This window comes from Rhinatrema bivittatum, chromosome 3 (genome assembly GCF_901001135.1).
Source record: "Rhinatrema bivittatum chromosome 3, aRhiBiv1.1, whole genome shotgun sequence".
Taxonomy (NCBI): Eukaryota; Metazoa; Chordata; class Amphibia; order Gymnophiona; family Rhinatrematidae; genus Rhinatrema; species Rhinatrema bivittatum.
The window spans coordinates 305,802,400-305,821,717 of NC_042617.1; the positions used below are offsets into that span (position 1 = coordinate 305,802,400).

Consider the following 19,318-nt stretch of genomic DNA (forward strand, 5'->3'; position numbering starts at 1 on the left):
TAAATAAATAAATAAATAAATAAATAGAACAGAACTATTGAGAAAATGTCTATGTACACCACTATTACACACAACGTTGATACTCCATGTATCTGGTGCATTTCCTACGAATTCTCTGGAAGCCTTTACATTTTGCAAATAAACCAAACAAGTCATTTTCTGGTTTGTACAGTTAAATTGGCATATACAGTATTCTCAATCCCCAGCACAGATTCACCATCAGTCACAAATTCACTAACTAACCATATCATCATCGCATGCACATGAGCAGCAATACTTCTTTGATGAATTCCTCGACATATCTCTGGAATTCTCAGACTGCCTCCTGTTTCTGTAAGTGTAGTGCACTAAGGGGGTCATTTTCCAAACGTCCCTTATCGCTTGCGATACCAAGATGGGGGCAGAGTCGGGTGGCGTCAGCCCCAGAAAAGGAGGAGTCTCTCACTCTGATATTTTCCATTTGTCTCCTTCTTCTGCACTTAGGAGCCACAGAGTCTCCATTTTGTTTTCTGAAAGTGAATCAGAATAAATGTGCAGTTCTTCAGAATGCTCAAAAGTTTTGTTCTTGCTAGTGTACCCCCAAGTGAGGAACAGGAAAGGGAGAGCTTTTGAACTGTCATGGGGCCAACGTGAATAACCTCTCTCCCTCACTTTTCCTCCAAGGGCAGTCACACATAAAAGAACCCTTCTTTTCTGAATTGTGATTATTAACAATACCAGGGATTTCCCCACAGGTAGGGGAGAGAAGTAAGTGCCATAAGATCTGGTTGTAGAAAAAAATAATCAATAATACAATTCTGAAATACAATAGGTGTTCATTTGCAGTAATAAATACCATGACCCAAATTCTCAAATTCAGTAGAATTTAGTTTTAAAAGAACATGAACTGAAGAAACAACTTTTGGTATCAGGTACAATTTCTATAAATATTTTCCAGGAACAACTTTAACAACTCCAAGTGAAATATACAACAGGTTAGTATATTTCCTTTGCCTTTCACTATTCACTATTTCTTTTTCCCTTTTCAGGTTTTTCAAAGAATTTCAAATATTAACTTCCCTTTTTCTTTTATCTCGCAGGTACAAGGAATCAGCAACAGAAAAAAAAATCTGATAAATTTCAGTTCAAATAAATGCAAACTTGTACTACAAATTTCTTAAATCAAGAATATGATTCTGTTGTCAAAGTTTTTTCACTTTGTGACCCTTGCAGATTTCAGTTCTTACTCAGAAAATCACCAGGTAAATATAAATTATTTTTAATACTCAAGAAGTGGGAATATTAAATTTCTGTCAGTCTTTCCTTGGGCCTCACGCTGTGCACCACTTTCTGTGTGTATTTCTATCTGTGCTTCTCTGTGTTTCTGGCCAGAAATATACTGTCTGTGCAAGAAATAACTCACAGTACTGCAGTTCTTGCTGGTGCTGCTGGAGTGCATAGGTGTGCTTTCTTCTTCTTGAATTCTTTGGTCCTCTGGCTGTCAGTTCCTCTGGCCACAGTGCAGCATCTACTATCCTGAGCTTTAACAAAATCAAAAAGGGAGACTATGTATACTTTATGCAAAATATTTTCCAGGAAAATCTATGCATGACTATGCCTCATTCGCTGGAACCACTGAACTGAGTTATGTGCTATCTAATAAAAAAAACAAACAATTAAAAACATGGGTCCTTATCTAATTTTTATCAATTACTTACATTTAATTATCTTTCTCTGATTATATGTATATCAATCTTATTAGTATACATACAGTTCTAGCTGAGAAGAGCTTTAGTTAGACAAGAAATCTTCCTTACTTTTTTTCTCCCTAAAAATTAACTAAGGGGGTCATTTTCAAAAGCGAACTGGTGGTGATAAGGGTCCTTACTTTTCGCCTCCAGACATCGCTTTCGCAGGCCCACCCCCCTGCCCCCCGTTACCACCGGATTTTCTAAGGTCTACGACCTTAGAAAATCCAGCTCTAAGAGATTTAGTTCTAATCCAAAAAATGTAATGGTCTCAAAACTGCCCTTTATACCAGCAGTTCACTCTGCCAGGATATTTGTGCAGAGCCTGTAGTTGAAACCGCATTCCAGTCAACTTTTGCACTTTCTGTTTCCAATACCAGCCTCTGACTGAACAAATTATTTGATCTATGTCTCAGTTCACAATTAAACAGATTCAATTTATGCTTTACTTCACTCAGCTACAACAGATCATTTTCTGTGTATCTCTGCTAATAATTTAACTTTTAACTAAGGGGGTCATTTATCAAAATGCGCTAAGGCGTTTTCGCATGCGTTAAGGGCTTATCGCATGCGAAAAGCCCCATTAACGCATGCGATAGGCCCTTACCGCATGCGAAAACATCTTTAACGCACACGATAGAACCATATCGTATGGTGCGATGCAAATTTGGAAAAGAAGAGGAGTTAGGGGCGGGGAGTGGGCTGGGTATGCCAGTGTGTGAAATGCTATCACATAGACTTAATGCCGATTTTAACGACACCTCTTTGAATAGCGTTAAGCTGTGCGATAGCTTGCGTTACCGGGTGGTAAGGTTGTATCGCATTTTGCAATGTCTCCTGAAAGGCCTATTTGAGTAGATTTAAAAGCTCCTGGGGGGGGGGGGGAGAGAGAGAGAGAGAGAGCGCACCTAGCCATAGTGTCCTCTCCCTAGATAGGTATTTGTATCCCTATAGTAGGCCCACCTAGTAACGTGAGGTGAGGGTTAGGTATTGGTGTAGGGGGTTAGGGGCCACTTTGACATTCAATGTGAGACGTATGAACAGAACAGTGGTTTCTTGTGAAGATCTGAGGACCGACGGAGAGAGGAAACTCACTCCAAGATGAGATTTGGGCAATGTTCTTTCAACCTCGCTTGATGGACTCTCTTCCTGGATAACATCAAGCTAGGTGGAGAGAACATTGCCCAAATCTCATCTTGGAGTGAGTTTCCTCTCTCTGTCAGTCCTCAGATCTTCACAAGAGACCACTGTTCTGTTCGTACGTCTCACATTGAATGTCAAAATGGCCCCTAACCCCCTACACCAATACCTACTATAGGGATACAAATACCTATCTAGGGAGCAGACACTATGGCTAGGTTCTCTCTCTCTCCCTCTCTAACTCTCATTGAATGCAGGAAATAAATCAGGTCTGGCACTTATCACAAAGTCTGAAAGGGTTAGCACAATGTGCACTAACTTAGCTCTTCACATAGGTAAATAGTGCAAATTGCAATAAACTGTAAATTAGCATAAACCACACCCCTTTTGCTATCGCATGTGATACTTATCACATTTTGATAAATCCAGGCCTACATTTCCTTCCACACAAATTTCTATTTTTGCTTAGCCTTTTAAATGGTTCTCTTTTTCTAGTAGAGCTGTACCACTGGGTCAGAATACAACCCATGTCTGCCAAGGAACAAGGGTCTTTCTCTAGTCAAACAATTCCTATTGCTTTTTGACAAAAAAAACCTACTTTTTTTCTAACTAGATGCAGCTACTTTGATTTGCTTCTTCTCCTCACAAAGTCTCTTTCCAGTCTATCTCCAAACTAGTTCTTTTACCATTTGCAGAAGCAATAAGCATAGGGCACTGCTCAGCTCATTTTATTTTCTCCCCTGACCTCTTTGTCCAACTGCTTTTATGGTTACACTTTCTTCCTGCAGAAGGCTCTACAGGTAAGCAAACAATTAATTAAAAAAAAACAAAAAACAGAGGCTCTCTCTGTTAAGGCTAATGCAGCTTTGATTATCCCTCTCTTATCACATACAGCTCTTTTGGATTACTGCACCCCAAATGCATGACTCTGCAGTTCTTGGTGTCAAATCCTAGACCAGTCTTCAAGCTTTCTTAAATTGCTTTTCATTTTCTCTACTCCTTCAGGCGTGTCCCCCCTGTTGCAGATCTTAATATAATTCACAAAAAGACAAACATTACCTTCTATCTACTCTGCAATGTCACTCACAAAGATATTGAACAGAACCAGTCCCAATACTGATCCTTGTGGCACTCCACTTAACACTATTCTCTCCTTTATTGAAACCATTCACACTCTATATAAAATAGCCATAATCATATTTACGATTAACTTAAAAAATACATATTACCAGAAATTAATCCATAGGATTTCTTTAATTTCCTGTTAGATTTGTCAATCTATAGTGCAGCAAAATCTCATAGCTGCAACTTCCAAACATACTAATAACAGTATTCAAGGGATTAAGAAAAATATTAACATTAAATGTCCTCATGTATTTCTTCTTAGCGGCATCCCAAAAATAATTTTGACCTTTTTTTGTATTAAAAAAATGCTCTTGGTTGATCTTTCTGAAGAGAGAACAGTGTTAAGTGTTCAATATCTTAATGAGCAACATTGCAGAGGTGATAGAAGGTAAAATTTGTCTATTTGTGGATGATACTAAGATCTGCAACAGTACTGTGTTTAGTTTTGGAGACTGTATCTCAAAGGGGATAGATTGGAAGCGGTCCAGGGAATGAGGACCAAAATGGTGTGGGTTCAGTATCCGAAGATTTATGAGAATAGGCCAAAGGATCTGAATATGTATACCCTGGAGGAGAGGAGGTGCAGGGGAGATATGATACAGACCTTCAGATACCTGAAAGGAGACTGTAGAACTAGGGGTCCCGAAATGAAATTCCAGGGGCGACAACTCAGAACCAACATCAGGAAGTATTACTTAACAGAGTGGTGGATGCTTGGAATACCCTCCTGGAAGAGGTGGTGAGGACTAAAACAGTAAATGAATTCAGGGCATGGGATAAATGCTACCCTAGAGACTAGAAATGAAGAAAAGGATGCATGGAACAACCTGAACAGAGTGGCAGCTACTACCATGGGCAACTTGCTGGGCCGAATGGATGCACCATTTAATCTTTATTTGCCGTCATTAATATGTTACTATGTGGATCAATTCTTCAGGGGTTCAAGCAATACATTATTTATTATTTTATTTAACTCTGCTACGCTAATCTCAGAGACTTTCATCCACGCAAGACAGAACAATACTTGCTTTCATATTTCTTAGTTGCTCCTACATTGCCAGAAACGTCTTCCTTTTCTGTGCTGTGACTTTTTTTTTTTTTTTTTTTTAGATCTGTAGCATCAAAATGTGCTTTTTTTTCCCATAGTACAGATGCCTGAACCTGGGCTTTTATCAGGATTTCCAATAGTTGAGGGCACCTCAAGATATGAATATCCTTTGGACTCTAGAACATTGTGTTGTGGGTATTATGGGAAGGCATCTGCACTTTCTCCCTCAAAGTCTTTCATAAGCTGAATTTCTAGTAGCTGTGGAAGAACTGGCCCATACGTTTCACCGTCCATTCCTTCTGGAATTTCCAAAATTCTTTAATTGAGTCTCTGACTCCTAGTATTTCCATCTTTGAAGTTCTGCAATGATTTTGGCTTTGTCCTACTAGCACTGCTACTTAGCATTTCTACAGCGCACTAGACATAAGCAATGCTATAGGGGTACCCATAATACATAGCACCTGCTCTGCAACACTTACAATCTAGTCAAGCAAGTTTTGAAATGTACACAGCAAGAGGATGAGGATTGTGGCAGAATTGGTGGCAATGGGTGATTCTTGTTGTACTTTTTGTGATTTTTAGCTCCGTTCCATAGAACTGCATCCCAGCTAGTTTTAAAAACGTCTCCTTTCCTCCCAGGCCCCAATCCATGCACAATCACACCCACCAGCAAACTGTTCCCCTATTGATATTTCAATTTCCCAAGGCAACTCCTTAAGATTTTTTTGTCTGCATGCACCCTCCGACTTAATATCATAGCGATATTAAGTCGGAGGTCCTGAAGAGTAAAAAAAAAAAAATTTGAATTTGGCCCGCGGCTGTCGGGCCAAAAACTGGACGCTCAATTTTGCCGGCATCCGGTTTCCGAGCCCTTGGCTGTCAGCGGGCTCGAGAATTGACGCCGGCAAAATTGAGTATCGGCTGTCAAACCCGCTGACAGCCGACGCTCCTGTCAAAAAGGAGGCGCTAGGGACGCGCTAGTGTCCCTAGCACCTCCTTTTACCCGGATCTACCGCTGGACCTAATTTAAATACTGAATCGCGCGCACCGGCGAGTGGCTGGTGCTGCTCTCCCGCAGACTTTACTGTATCGGCCCGAAGATGAGCAGGCTCAGACATGGTCAGGTATATAGGCAAGGCCACAGCCAGGTCTGTCTAAGGATGAATGAAGCATAGAAGTCAGGAATGTAGCGCACAAGAGGAAGAAGGAGAGGGTACAAGCAGGCAGAGAAACAGGAATAGGTGAGGATCCAGGCAGGCAGGAACAGGCTAGAGTTTAAGAAGTCAGGTCGTTCCAGCCATTCATTGTACCCGCAAGATGCCAGTGCTGCAGAGGGTTTTATATAGGGATGTGAATCGGGTGCCCCATCGTTTCTACTATTGGGTTCGTGTGGCCGCGGGAAAATCTCAGTTTCCCGCGGATCTGCATTTATTTTTTTTTTTAGTGAAAAATCGTTTTTTCGGATTAGTGTGCACTAACAAAAACCGTTCATTTTTTGTTACTTTTTCTTATTTTTGCTATTTTTGTTAGTGCGCGCTAACGGGAGTTTGCACGCGCTAAGTTCCATTAGCGCGCACTAAGCCGAAAAACGTTTTTTGACGAACATTCGGGGGAAATGCGATCGTTTCTCATTTTTCACGAATTTTTGATGAATTAAGAAATATCGTACGATATTTTAATTCGTCAGAAAAACGATTCACAGCCTTGGTTTTATATACTGCAGCCAATCAAGCTGGACTAATGAGCCAGCAGTTGCAAAGAGTCATCAGCTAAAAGGTAACTTCACCTGAAGGGTCAGAGATCTTCTTGGCCCTCTGGCTCCTTTGTGAGATTTCCTTCTGCCTGATCTGAAGGCTGCTGGTTCAAGATCAGCTAGGCAATGATAGTAGGAGAGCCTACAGATTTACTATTGGGTCTCCAGGAGCAGAAATACCTATGGAGGACATGCAAGCAGCAAGTGCAATCAAATAAGCTGTATATTTAACAAGAACCTGAAAACATGTAGGTGCTCACTGTCCCCGTCTCACCCTACTGTGTCTGTTTTCAGTTCAGAAAAGAAACCCATGCAGGTGCCATAGGGTGAAGAGGCACGGGAGTAATGGCCGACAGAGGGACTGTAAGCACGTATGCTCTTTTAGATTCCCTGTGAACCTGTTAACTGCTTTTTTGTTAGCACTATGGCTCTGCAGTGCAAATTCTATTGCTCCAGAAGACTCAGGCTTGATTCACTCCTCCCCGAAGTGTGAAAGTGAAATGAAGGACTGAGATTTGGGGAGATGAAGGATGAGGGGAGAGATGGACCATGGCTGGGGATGAGGGCTGAGACAGGACTGATGGCTGAATGGAAGTGACGAGGAAGACAGAGATGAAGGCTGCAGTAAGAAGCTGAAAGGGAGGATATGAGGACAGATGGAGACAGAGGGGGAAGTCAAAACTGGGAGACAGAGAAGGGAAGATGAAGGAAGGTGGCTAAGAAGGGGATATAAAGATAAGAGGTGAGAGATGTGGCAGGAGACAGAGGGGGATGACAGGAAATTGTCGGCTGAGTGTGCTGTGGCAGTCAAAAAAGCAAACAGAATGTTGGGAATTATTAGAAAGGGAATGGTGAATAAAACGGAAAATGTCATAATGCCTCTGTATCACTCCATGGTGAGACCGCACCTTGAGTACTGTGTTCAATTCTGGTCACCGCATCTCAAAAAAGATACAGTTGCAATGGAGAAGGTACAGAGAAGGGCAACCAAAATGACAAGGGAAATGGAACAGCTCCCCTATGAGGAAAGGCTGAAAAGGTTAGGGCTGTTCAGCTTGGAGAAGAGATGGCTGAGGGGGGAATACGATAGAAGTCTACAAATCAAGAAAGGACTTGAACAAGTTAATGTAAATCGGCTAAGGATAATAGAAGGACCAGGGGACACTCCATGAAGTTAGCAAATAGCACATTTAAAACTAATTGGAGAAAATTATTTTTTACTTAACGCACAATTAAGCTCTGGAATTTTGTGCAGGGGATGTTATTAGTGCAGTTGACTTAGAAAATAGCCATTGCTATTACTGGCATCAGTAGCATGGGATCTTGGTACGTACCAGGTACTTGTAGCCTGGATTGACCACTTTTGGAAACAGGATGCTGGGCTTGATGGACCCTTGGTTTGACAGAGTATGGCAATTTCTTATGCTCTTAAAATGAGATGAGAGCTGAGATAGGGGATGAGGGCAAGGCTAGGATTGCCAACTAGCACCATTTTTTCAGAATAGGCATGTCCAGTTCCTTGTTCTACCACTCTGCACACAAGGTCCAAACAGCTCTTCTCTTCTTAGGGAAATCAAAACTACAACCCCATGTAAGCAATGAAGTAAAACTAGATCTTGATCTCTCTGATCTGGGGGGAAAAAGATTTATTCTTTTCTTGCATTGTTATTCTGCAGAAATTTATGGTATAGTTGATGATTTGACCTTTATTGCAATTTTACACGGTTTTTGCGATGTTTGGTTTTATTGTTACTGACTGGGAGCCTCTCCTTGGAAATGTTATGGGGTGGCGGTGGTGGAAGGCAGTAAGTTTAGATAAATAAACCTCAAGGCAAAGGTAGGCAGTTGCGCTATGACAAGAGTGGTACAGAAAGAAAAAGCAGGGGGGGCTGGATGGCGGAAAAAGCACCGGGCAGGAGAAGCTCAGCCCTCCCACTTGGGTCTGGTGAAAGTGAAGGCGCAAATGCCCCCCCTACAGCTGCTGCGGCTTGAAACCGCAAGTGGACAGGGTGACTCTGCCGCTTCCCTCCGCGTTTCCTCTCACTTGCTCGTCCAGGCGGTGTGGGATAGGAAGAGTTAATCTGCGGCTGTAAGGGTGTGATGCCGGGGGGGTGGGGGGGGGGGGGGAGTGAGAGAAACCAGATCTGATCAGCCAATCGCCACCGCCCGCCATGCGGAGCACCGGGGCTTGAGTGAAAGCTCGGACGGGGAAGGAGAGCAGGGGGCTCAGTGCGCGCCAGGGAAAGAGAGAGAGAGAGAGAGATCCCATCGCCTTTATTTTCTCGCCTACTCTTCTTTACCGTATATTATTATTATTATTATTATTTTCCCCCTGAGGGAGGTGGAAGGCGAGGTAAAGCCGCCGCAGACACACGCACGCTCGCACAGCGCAGCCTGGATCCGGTGCCTGGAATGGACCCAAACAGCCCGAGGAAGATACAGTTCACCGTCCCACTGCTGGAGCCACATCTGGACCCGGAGGCGGCCGAGCAGGTAAAGCCAGAGATCCGCGCCTGCCGAAGGGAAAGAAGGGGGGGGGGGGGGGGGGAGGAATTGGATTCAAGGGCCAGCCGAGTCAGGGCTCGGGTCCCGGATCTCGCTCTCCGCACTTCACTGCTGAGTCTGCCCCGCCGAGCAGGTCTTTGTCAGCCGGCGATGAATGCCTAAAACCCGCAAAAACAAAAAAATAAAATAAAAATCGGGGCTCCTGCTGCGCGATGCACCTGTGTCCTAACCTGACCTCCCGCAAGGGGTCGGGGAGGGGCGAAGACCAGACGTAGTCTTTATTTATTTGAAAACTTGCTCTCGTTCCTTGTCGAGGAGAGAGGCGGATAAGATGCAGAAGGGAAAGGAAAAGCCATCTGCAAAGGGGAAAAGTTTGGGGGGGGGGGGGGGAGATCTGTGCCCCGCTCTCCTGCCGGCGCTCTGCACTGTCTCGCGGTCTGTAATGTGCAAGATGAGCCTTCCTAGGGCCCGGGGGGGGGGGGGGATATGTTAATTCGCAAAAGCCATTTTTAGAAAATCTGCAAAACTCGACAGCCCGAAAAAGAAACGAAATGGTTTGAAATTCGCCAGGCGGATGGAAAATATTGAGGGAGAAATTGCTCCTCAGCGACCGTGGTTTACTTGACTTCTCAGCAGGCAGTTTCTGCTCTTTTCATCTTTTGCCTCACCCATTTACGCCAAAAGGCAATTTTTGTTGACGTCTACGGATCGTTCCTTTTAACCCTGTTTAAATTGGGTTCTGCTTACTGGTTACGTTTCGGAAAACAAGATTAGAAGTTTGGGGGCAACAACATGGACTCTTGATTTGTGAAACCTGATCCTCATCAAGTCGCGGGGAGAGTGGCACTTAGGGCAGGACAGTACTGAGCGGCAGAGCCACTTTTGCTGTTGCTGGCATCTTTGGAGTTGTACTACCTGCTCATCATAGAGAAGTCAGAAGAACAAGTGCATAGATGCCAGGGGGCAAACCCAGAACTAGATCAGCTTCTCAGGGTTGGCCTGGGTGAGGTGGCAACCCTAGCGTCGGGAAAATATTTGATGACGTCTGTCAGGTCTCCCCAGACAGATTTTATTTTATTTTATTTTGAAAAAATGTTTTACCTCACATATCTGTGGTTGAAGGCAGGTACCTACAGTAATAAGCTTATAACTAAACACAAGGCTGATCTAGTTCTGCTTTTATCCCCAGTACTTGCAGTAAGATATAATTCTGACCCTGTGTCTACCTTTATTTATTTATTTGGCCTGACAGTCATCTCCTGCTCCTCTGGGCTTCCAGGTCAGTTGCCTTCAGTCTCTTTTGGGCACCATGAACCTTCATTCACAACTACCAGGGTTTGTTTGTTTTTTTATTATTAATTAATTAATTAATTTAAAATCTTTTCTATATCATCGCTAAATTATATACCATCGCAACAGTTTACATGTAGGCACATAAATTAGTGTAAGTGAGGGCGTACAGTAGTACATTCTAACAAGTGCCATTAAAGGTTGGGTTACAATATATCATTAAAGACAATCAATTGTTCAGTGAAGTAGGTCATGACCAAATGTACCAGTAAGGTTCTGTTCACGGGTAAAATTCATTTATTCATAGTGTTACAATTATGTTTATAGTGGTGTAGAGTATGTAGACCACTCTACTGTGTATTTATTTAGTCCCTCCCCCCAGTACAGCTCACACAGTCAATGTAAACAGTTAAGCCCTGCTCCTTGGCTGAAACGACTTAGCCATCCACAATCCCAAACGGGCCGATACAGTACAGTGCACTCCGGCACTGTGAACCCGCGTTTGGACGCGCGTTTTTGACTCGCTAGCTTTATCCCTTATTCAGTAAGGGGTAATAGCGAGTCAAAAATGCGGGGCCAACCCCCTGTCCCCCGAAACTAATAGCGCCCGCAACATGCAAATGCATGTTGATGGCCCTATTAGTTATTCCCATGCGATTCAGTAAATAAAATGTGCAGCCAAGCCACACATTTTACTTCCAGAAATTAGCGCCTACCCAAAGGTAGGTGCTAATTTCTGCCGGCGCCGGGGAAGTGCACAGAAAAGCAGTAAAAACTGCTTTTCTGTACACCCTCTGACTTAATATCATGGCGATATTAAGTTGGAGGTCCCAAATGTAAAAAATAATTAAAAATAAAAAAAAAATTTTTAAATCAGCCCGCGGCTTGCGGGTTGAAAACCGGACGCTCAATTTTGCCGGCGTCCAGTTTCCGAACCCATGGCTGTCAGCGGGTTTGAGAACTGACGCCGGCAAAATTGAGCATCGGCTGTCAAAACTCGCTGACAGCCGCCGCTCCTGTCAAAAAAGTGTCCCTAGCACTTCTTTTTACCGTGGGCTCTCATTTGAATACTAAATCGCGTGCACAGGAGAGTGGCCTGTGCACTCGCCCGCTCTCCCGCGACTTTTACTGTATCGGCCCGATAGTACGCCCACCTCCAGTCCCCCTCATCCTGCTATCAAGAATCAGGATCCTCCCCCCCCCCCCTCCAACTAGGGACAGGAGCAATCCCGCCCCTCTGATGCCATCATTCAAAATGATCCACAAAAAATATTAATCAGATGTATTTTTGTACATCTGGCTCAAGAATAAGGCTAATTTGCATAGGTTGGTTACCCTAAAAATGAAAGCTGTTTATGGCCCTGGAGGACTGAAGGTGAGAACGCTTGGTTTTAGAGTGGCTGGAGAAGGCTGCTTCCTCCAGAGTGGTGGCTCTCAAGCCGGTTGCCAGGACACACCCAGCCAGGCTGGGTGTGTCCCAGTCAGGCTTTCAAGGATATCCATGCTTGTCACTAGCAGTGACATCCATGCTCCTTGTCAGTAGCAGTTCCACAGCATGCTTCCTCTGCAACATCCCCAGGCCTGGCCAGCCTGGAGAGCAGAAGAGCCGACCCAGGGATCAAGCCAAGGTCCCCTGCTTAGCCAGTGGACCAGCACTCGTAAGACATATTAGCGTGCAATGAAGGTGGTTTCTGCACATATATATATATATCTCAGCATGTTCATTGTGGATATCCTGAACCCTGGACTGGTTCGAAGTACCCGAGGAGAGATGTGCAAGCTACTGCCCTACAGCATTTCTCCTGCTGCCATCATTGTGGCAGCTTTGGGGCATGCTTGGGAAAATGGTGAGAAAAGAGCTATGGGGACAGGAGGGAGTTGGTGTTGGGTTGCATAAGGGATTTTGTGCATGCAGAAACCTAGCTTGGATGAACCTCTGCTGGGCAGATTTGATGGAACATTCTAGTCTTTCCTTGCTGTCACTTGCTGCTGTGTTTATCACCACTCTTCTGTCCTTTCTTGCATCAACCACTCATGTCCACCCTACATTTTGCATGGCAACTAAGCCACCAGGTTTTACCAAGGACTCTTTTTGCAAGACTTTTAATACAGTGCATTGTGGGATTTACTGTCCCTCCATCCTCTTATTGAAACCAGCATTGGAGTTACCAGAACGCCTCAGGAGGGAGAAGTCAGAAAGTGAGGCCTGGCCTAACATCTCCCTGTAGGAAAAGAATCATTTGGTAGTTTTTATCCAATCCTCCTAACATCCCATCCCATATCCACTACATACCCTGCCCATATCCAGTAATAACCATCACCCCGCCCTCTCCTATCACTCCTCACCTCATGTCCCCTATAACCCCAGTAATAACCATCACCCTGCCCTCTCCTAACCCTCCTCACCCCATGTCCCCTACACCCCCAGTAATAACCATCACCCTGCCCTCTCCTATCCCTCCTCACCCCATGTCCCCTACACCCCCAGTAATAACCATCATCTTGCTCCCTTATATCTTACCTCAGCCTGTGTCTTCTATTCTCCCAGTAGTATCTATCAATCTACTTTTTTCTTTTATTTTCCAGCTTTTGTCAAACTCAACTACATGGGAATGCAAAGCGCATACATTAATATTGCTTTTAATTTGCAGAAACTCAAATGCATTAACTATTGGAGGGTTCTAAATCTGCAGAAACAAGCTGTGCCATCTTTATTATGAAGGCTCCTGAGAGGAAGATTTGTTCATCATTTATTGTATGGCATGGTGGGGAGGGTGGCAGCTTTTAGGTGAGGTTATATAGGAAAATGGTCCATTTGTTTTCTTTTTAATTAAACAAGACCTGTCCCTCTTAAATAAAGAGCTTTCTCATTCGTGAGCTCTGTGTCTGAACAAGAGGAGGGCTTTCAACAGGGGATCTCGGAGAGGTCTGCAATCTGGCCTGTTTTGTGGTATTTTTTTTTTTTATTATTATATGCAGTGTGTTTTAACTATTTTATGTTTTAACCTATTTTAATCTACATTAGCTCGCGTTTAACAATTATATGTTTCATTTTATGTATGTTAAATTGTAAATTGCCTAGCAGTAGGCAATTAATAAATTCTGAATAATAAAGATAAAGGTCTATTCTTGGGGATATTCACCAGATGTGTTTTTATACATATGGTCTAAGAGAAGGCTAACTGGTGTCGCATGGTGACCCTGAAAAGAAGACCTGTTTTGGCCTTTGAGGGCTGGAGTTGTCTGGTTCTAGGATGGCTGGAGAAGGCTGCTTCCTCTAGGGCAGTGCTTCTCAACCCAGTCCTTGGGACACTCCCAGCCAGTCTGGTGTTCAGCATATCCGCACCGAATATGTAGGGCTAGATTTGCATGCATTGCCTCCATTGTATGCGTATATTTACTCCCTGGGGGAATTCTGCACACAAAATTGCAAAATTCTGCATACTTTATATTGGTCAAAATAACACAATATGTATCACAGTATAAGTAATTAATTTAAAACATCATAAATCTGTTATGCAAAGATGCAGAGTTTTAAATATTTTGAGCAGAATTCCTCTAGAAGTACACTTTAAGAGTGTCCCTTCCACCCCTCCTCTCTACTTCCCTGGCTAGATCCCTTTCATTTTGCCCTCTCAGGCAATCTTTCCTGTGAGGATTGGGTTGCTGTGTGCAAACCTTTGGTTTCATTACCCTATGAACGCTACTTTCTTTGATGCAAAAAGCCGATTCATTTTATGCTCACGGCAAGCCAATTGTTAGAGGAACATTGGAGCAGCATGCACACAAACTTTCTCACTTACACATTCACTCACATACTCTTTCACATGCAAACATGCTCATTCTCACAAACACACACACACACACACACTCACTCTCATTTAGGCCCCAGTCTCTCATGTGCATGCACACTCACTCACCTCCTCTTCCACTCATAGACACTCATCTCAGTAACTGCAAACCCTTTACTGCCAAACACTTTGAAAAGTAACACAAACCCCTCGGGACTCAAACAAATCGTATTATCTATGTCATGGCAGCAATGCAAATATTATACCATGCCCTAGAACACTAATGCACCACCTACTGGGGTTAACAGAACAAAGCCCTACAGAAAACTCCATGCCAGCAGAAATACTGCACCTCCGTTACACACGCAGAACATAAATTGACCCTTACCTAAAACAGAATAAGAAACTCCAAATTAGAAACAGAAACATGCAGTCAAAAATAAAATGGAAAGGCCAAGAAACCAGACTCTGAACAGTGGAATACTGAAGAAAGAAAAAAAAATACAAATATGTAATGCATATTCCCAAAGATAAAATATGCCAACCACTAAAATTAAAAAAATATATATTTTTTTTTACCTTGGTTGTCTGATCTTATTTTTCTAATCGGTTGATCCTGATTTTTTTTCACGTTTCCTTTCTTGGTCTTTTCCCAATTCCTTTTACAGGGTCACATTTTTTTTCTTTCTCCACTTGTCTTCTTTCCTTCCTCTCTGTATCCACACCCACACACTGGCTATCACACACAAAGGCTCTCACCCTGCCACACACACTCAGGATCTCACCCAGCCACCCACTCCCACACACACATAGGCTCTCAAATCCCATCTCCAAACACACAGCCTCTCTTACACATGAACAGCCTCTCACCCATCCATCCATCCCCATACACACAGCATCTCTCATACACACACACACAGCTGCTCAACCACACATACACAGAATCTCACCTACCCAGGTAGTCATTCACACCCACCCACCCACAGGCAGTCATCTCATCCCCACACACACACAGCCTGGCTTTCACTCCCCCCCCCCCCCCCCATACACACACAAGCAGTCACCCACACACACAGGCAGTCACCATCCTACCACCCAGGCTCTCACCCAGCTACACACACACACACACACACACACACACACAGGACCAGGTCCTCATCTTCAGCTGCCAGTGGGATGGGGCCAACTGGCGGCCATCATGTCCTCCTCCTTTTTTTGGCTGCAAGTGGAATGGGGTCTGCTGGTGGCCTCTGTTTCCTCTTCCTCTTTTTTGGCCACCAGCAGAATGGGGTCCACTGGCAGCCACTGCATCCTCTCTCTTCAGCCCCCGTGGAGCCAAGTTGAAGGGTGGGCCACAGCAGGAGTCACATTTATCCAAATGTCATCTCCTGCTGCCGCGGGGGCTGATCTCGCAGTAAGAGCTGTGAGATTGGCCCCGCAGCAGCACAAGACGATGTTTGGATAAACGTGACTCCTGCTGCCTGGAAGGAGGTGTGATGCCACTGATTGGATCGGGCAGGGCTTTGGTTTATCCCTGCACAGGGTGGTAAAAGCTGTGCGCGGCCATGAAAAAGTTGTGGCCGCTTTGAGGGAACAGTGCTCTCAGGCCTAACTCCTCCACCCTCCAGTATCACTTTCCTCCCCCTCCAGGCTCAATTCATTCCTCTCTAGCTCCAACCCACTAGCTTTCCACTCCCAGAGTTTGACTTCTCTGTCATAGAGCCCTTCATACAGGCTCCCTCTATCCCACTCTCAAACACACACCCCCTCACACAGGCTCCCTCTGTCCCTCTCTCACACACACTTACCCCTTCACATTGGCTACCTCTCTCACACACAAACATGAACCCTCATTCTCTCACATATACACAATCCTTCTCTCACACACACCCTTACTCAGGCACATGGACTCAAATCTCTAACTCACATACACACTCCCTCACACAAGCTCTTTCTCTCTCACACACACTTACCCCTTCTCACACACAAACATGCACCCTCATTCTCTCACATATACACAATCCTTCTCTCACACACACCCTTACTCAGGCACATGGACTCAAATCTCTAACTCACATACACACTCCCTCACACAAGCTCTTTCTCTCTCACACACACTTACCCCTTCTCACACACAAACATGCACCCTCATTCTCTCACATATACACAATCCTTCTCTCACACACACCCTTACTCAGGCACATGGACTCAAATCTCTAACTCACATACACACTCCCTCACACAAGCTCTCTTTCTCTCTCACACACACATATATGCCCCTCCTGCACTATCATTCGGGATGGGTTCCACCTGTGGCTGTCCCGGGCCTCTCTCAACTGTGTCTTTAGTTGTGAGCGGGATGGGCTCCGCTCACGGCCCGCTGGGCCTCTCTGCTTCTCGGCTGCAAGCGTGACGGGATGGTTGCCAGGCTGCTTTCCAAATTCTGCACAGAATATGAAAATGTTGTGCAGGAGGGGAATTCTGCACAAATTCTGTGCTGTGTAGTTGCGCAGAATTGCCCTAGGAGTAATATATACTGTGATATATATTCTGAAAACCAGACTGGCAAGGTGGTCTTTGAGGACTAGTTTGAGTACCATTGCTCTTAGGCCAGACTGGGATACCGACCGGCTCCAGATCATTGGCCAGACTGAGCCAGTCCTGGTTTGTTTATTTTTGACCCAGTAGTATCTTCTTGAACCTTTTGGACTGAGATCAGTTGACAGCAAGGTTAGGATCTGGCACTTTGGGGACTTTTTTCAGCTGTTTTTATGTCCTATCCCAACCCTAAGTTAATTCATTCATTGCAGCGACAGTTCTCAGCAGGGGCATGCAAACATGGGCCTCCAGCCAGTAGGTGTCACCATTCTGCAATTACTATGATTCCTTCCGTAGCATCTCCAGGAGCGGAAGACAGGTGTCAAGATTTGAACCCAAGTCCCTGGCATAGGCAGCCACCAGGCCAGTCCTGTAGTCCTGGTTTTAACCCTCAGTTGCATCAATGGACTTGTATTTCCAATATTTCTATTAACAGCAGCGACTACAGCTTCATGGATGCAATGGACGAGGTACACAGGCAGACAAAACGTCCAAAACCAAACACAGATAACCAGAGAAAAAAATGCACAGCAAGACACATAGATAGGGCGGGCACACACGCAAAGATGTACCTGTAACATGCAGGCGCCTCCTCCTAAGGTATTCAGCATGACCTACATTCCCAGCGAGCTGCTAAATGACGTGCTGCCGTGTGGGGGGAGATCCTGAGCCCGGATCCTGCTCCCTGGGGGTGTCTGCGGAAGCAAGGTTCCCAGGCCCTGAGGGAGAAGGCATCACAGCCCTCGCGCTCCGCTCACAGCTCGCAGCCCGGCTTCTCTAGCTCCTTGCCAGATGCTGTCAGTGCAGAGGCCGGGTTAAAAGGAGAGGGAGGGAGGGCGTGCTAAAAATGGGGGAGAAAAAACCAGGAAGCTGTGAATTGAAGGTTTATAGCGCCTCATCCCCAGCAGGGTCATGTATTGATTGAGTTGGAAGCCCGCAGGAGCAAGAGGAAACTGACAGATTAAAGGCAAAAAAAAAAAAAAAAGTAAATTATGTATTTGGGACTCAGTTTTTCATAAAAGGAGAATTTCCTTCTTTTTCTGCTCTGAAACGTTTTTTTTTTCCTTCCGAGGAACTGATTACGGTAATGCTGTCCTGGTTCTAAATATAGCTCCAGTGAGAGCCTTTTTGACAGCTGGAGGGGAAGGGGGTGTGGGGAGAGGAAGTGTGTGTGTGTGTGTGTGTGTGTGTGTGGCCGGGGTAGGATAGGGAAATGGAAGTGGGTTAAAAGGAAATGTTATTCTGTGCCGTGAACACTGGCCCTGCTGCTTTCTGACCCTCGGGCACGACAGACTGCATGCAATAGCCAGCAGCGCAGGTGCGAAGGTCCTTTCACCTCTGGTACCTGGGCTTTCTTGAAAGCATTAGCTTTTGAGAATTGTTCCCTTTGCAGCTGAGCAATATTTGAGGAGAGGCAGGAGGCGGCTATTATTCTTCTGCGATTCTGTCCCACACTCCTGGAACAAAGCTTGAAAGGAATAAAAATCCAGTTACCCTGGCAATGCAGTCTCTTGGTGGCATCAGCCTTGCAGGAAACTGGATCTTTGCAGGGTGCGATACCTTTGCTTAGGCTGACACAATGTGGTCTGGAAAACTCACCTACAGCGCTGTCTTTGGATTACTGGTGTTGGCCATGGTAGGTTTGCTTCAGTAAAAGGTATCACAGCTTGCAGAACAGACATGAGGGGTCACAACGTCTGGAAGTCAGTTACATTGCAGGGATGTTTCTTACTATTTTACGCTGTGACATCACATCTTATTATAGGACTGTCTCTTAATGTCAGCTTAGAGGATATCATGGAGTTCAGCGACAGCTGGCCAGGCATGAGAGTTGTCCTAAAGTGCCTGAAATAGGCAGTAACCGGTAGAGAGAAGAGAAGGTTTTGATGTTTCCACTGTTGTAAAGTTTCGTTGAGAGAGATATTCAGAATGGGGAGTGCAGTTCTAGTCACCTTGCTGCTGGATGGACATGGGGTTCAGAGAAGAGCGACAAAGCTGATCAAGATAGAAGGACCTAAGAGAATCAAAGGGCAAAGATTACTGTTGGCCAGTTTTCTTTGAACTTTACTGCAGCGCTTTTACTGAAATAAATCCTGCCGCACATACCAGATGTGACTTCTTCACAGCTCAGTTACAACGTGATGTGATGCAGGGCTCTTGCTGGAGAACCAGGGCACGAGTTTATTAATTAATGAACACTGTTACATAATGGGGGAAGGGGTGGAAATAAAGAAGATAGGGCTCCAACAGTTAGAACATGTACCAGAGGGACTATGGCTAACGTAAGACCATGGTCCAGAGGTCCTTATTCTGGGCCTATGTAAATATCTAACCAGGCGAA

The 19,318-nt window shown here is 44.7% G+C and overlaps 1 protein-coding gene and 1 long non-coding RNA gene across 2 annotated transcripts in view; one reads left to right on the plus strand and one right to left on the minus strand.

The window, feature by feature from the left end:
• Nucleotides 1-261: 261 nt before the first annotated feature.
• On the minus strand, nucleotides 262-17,683 carry LOC115087668. The gene is made up of 3 exons (XR_003855572.1): nucleotides 17,550-17,683; nucleotides 1,403-1,520; nucleotides 262-509 (listed from the first exon to the last, which is right to left on the minus strand). It is a non-coding gene; the product is annotated as an uncharacterized LOC115087668 (long non-coding RNA).
• The window catches only part of PPP1R1A (protein phosphatase 1 regulatory inhibitor subunit 1A), a 154,211-nt gene continuing 143,834 nt past the window's right edge, over nucleotides 8,942-19,318 (plus strand). The window contains exon 1 of the mRNA XM_029595122.1: nucleotides 8,942-9,286. Within this exon, the coding sequence (XP_029450982.1) occupies nucleotides 9,206-9,286 (81 nt within the window). The 5' untranslated portion in view covers nucleotides 8,942-9,205. The remainder of the gene's footprint in view (nucleotides 9,287-19,318) is intronic.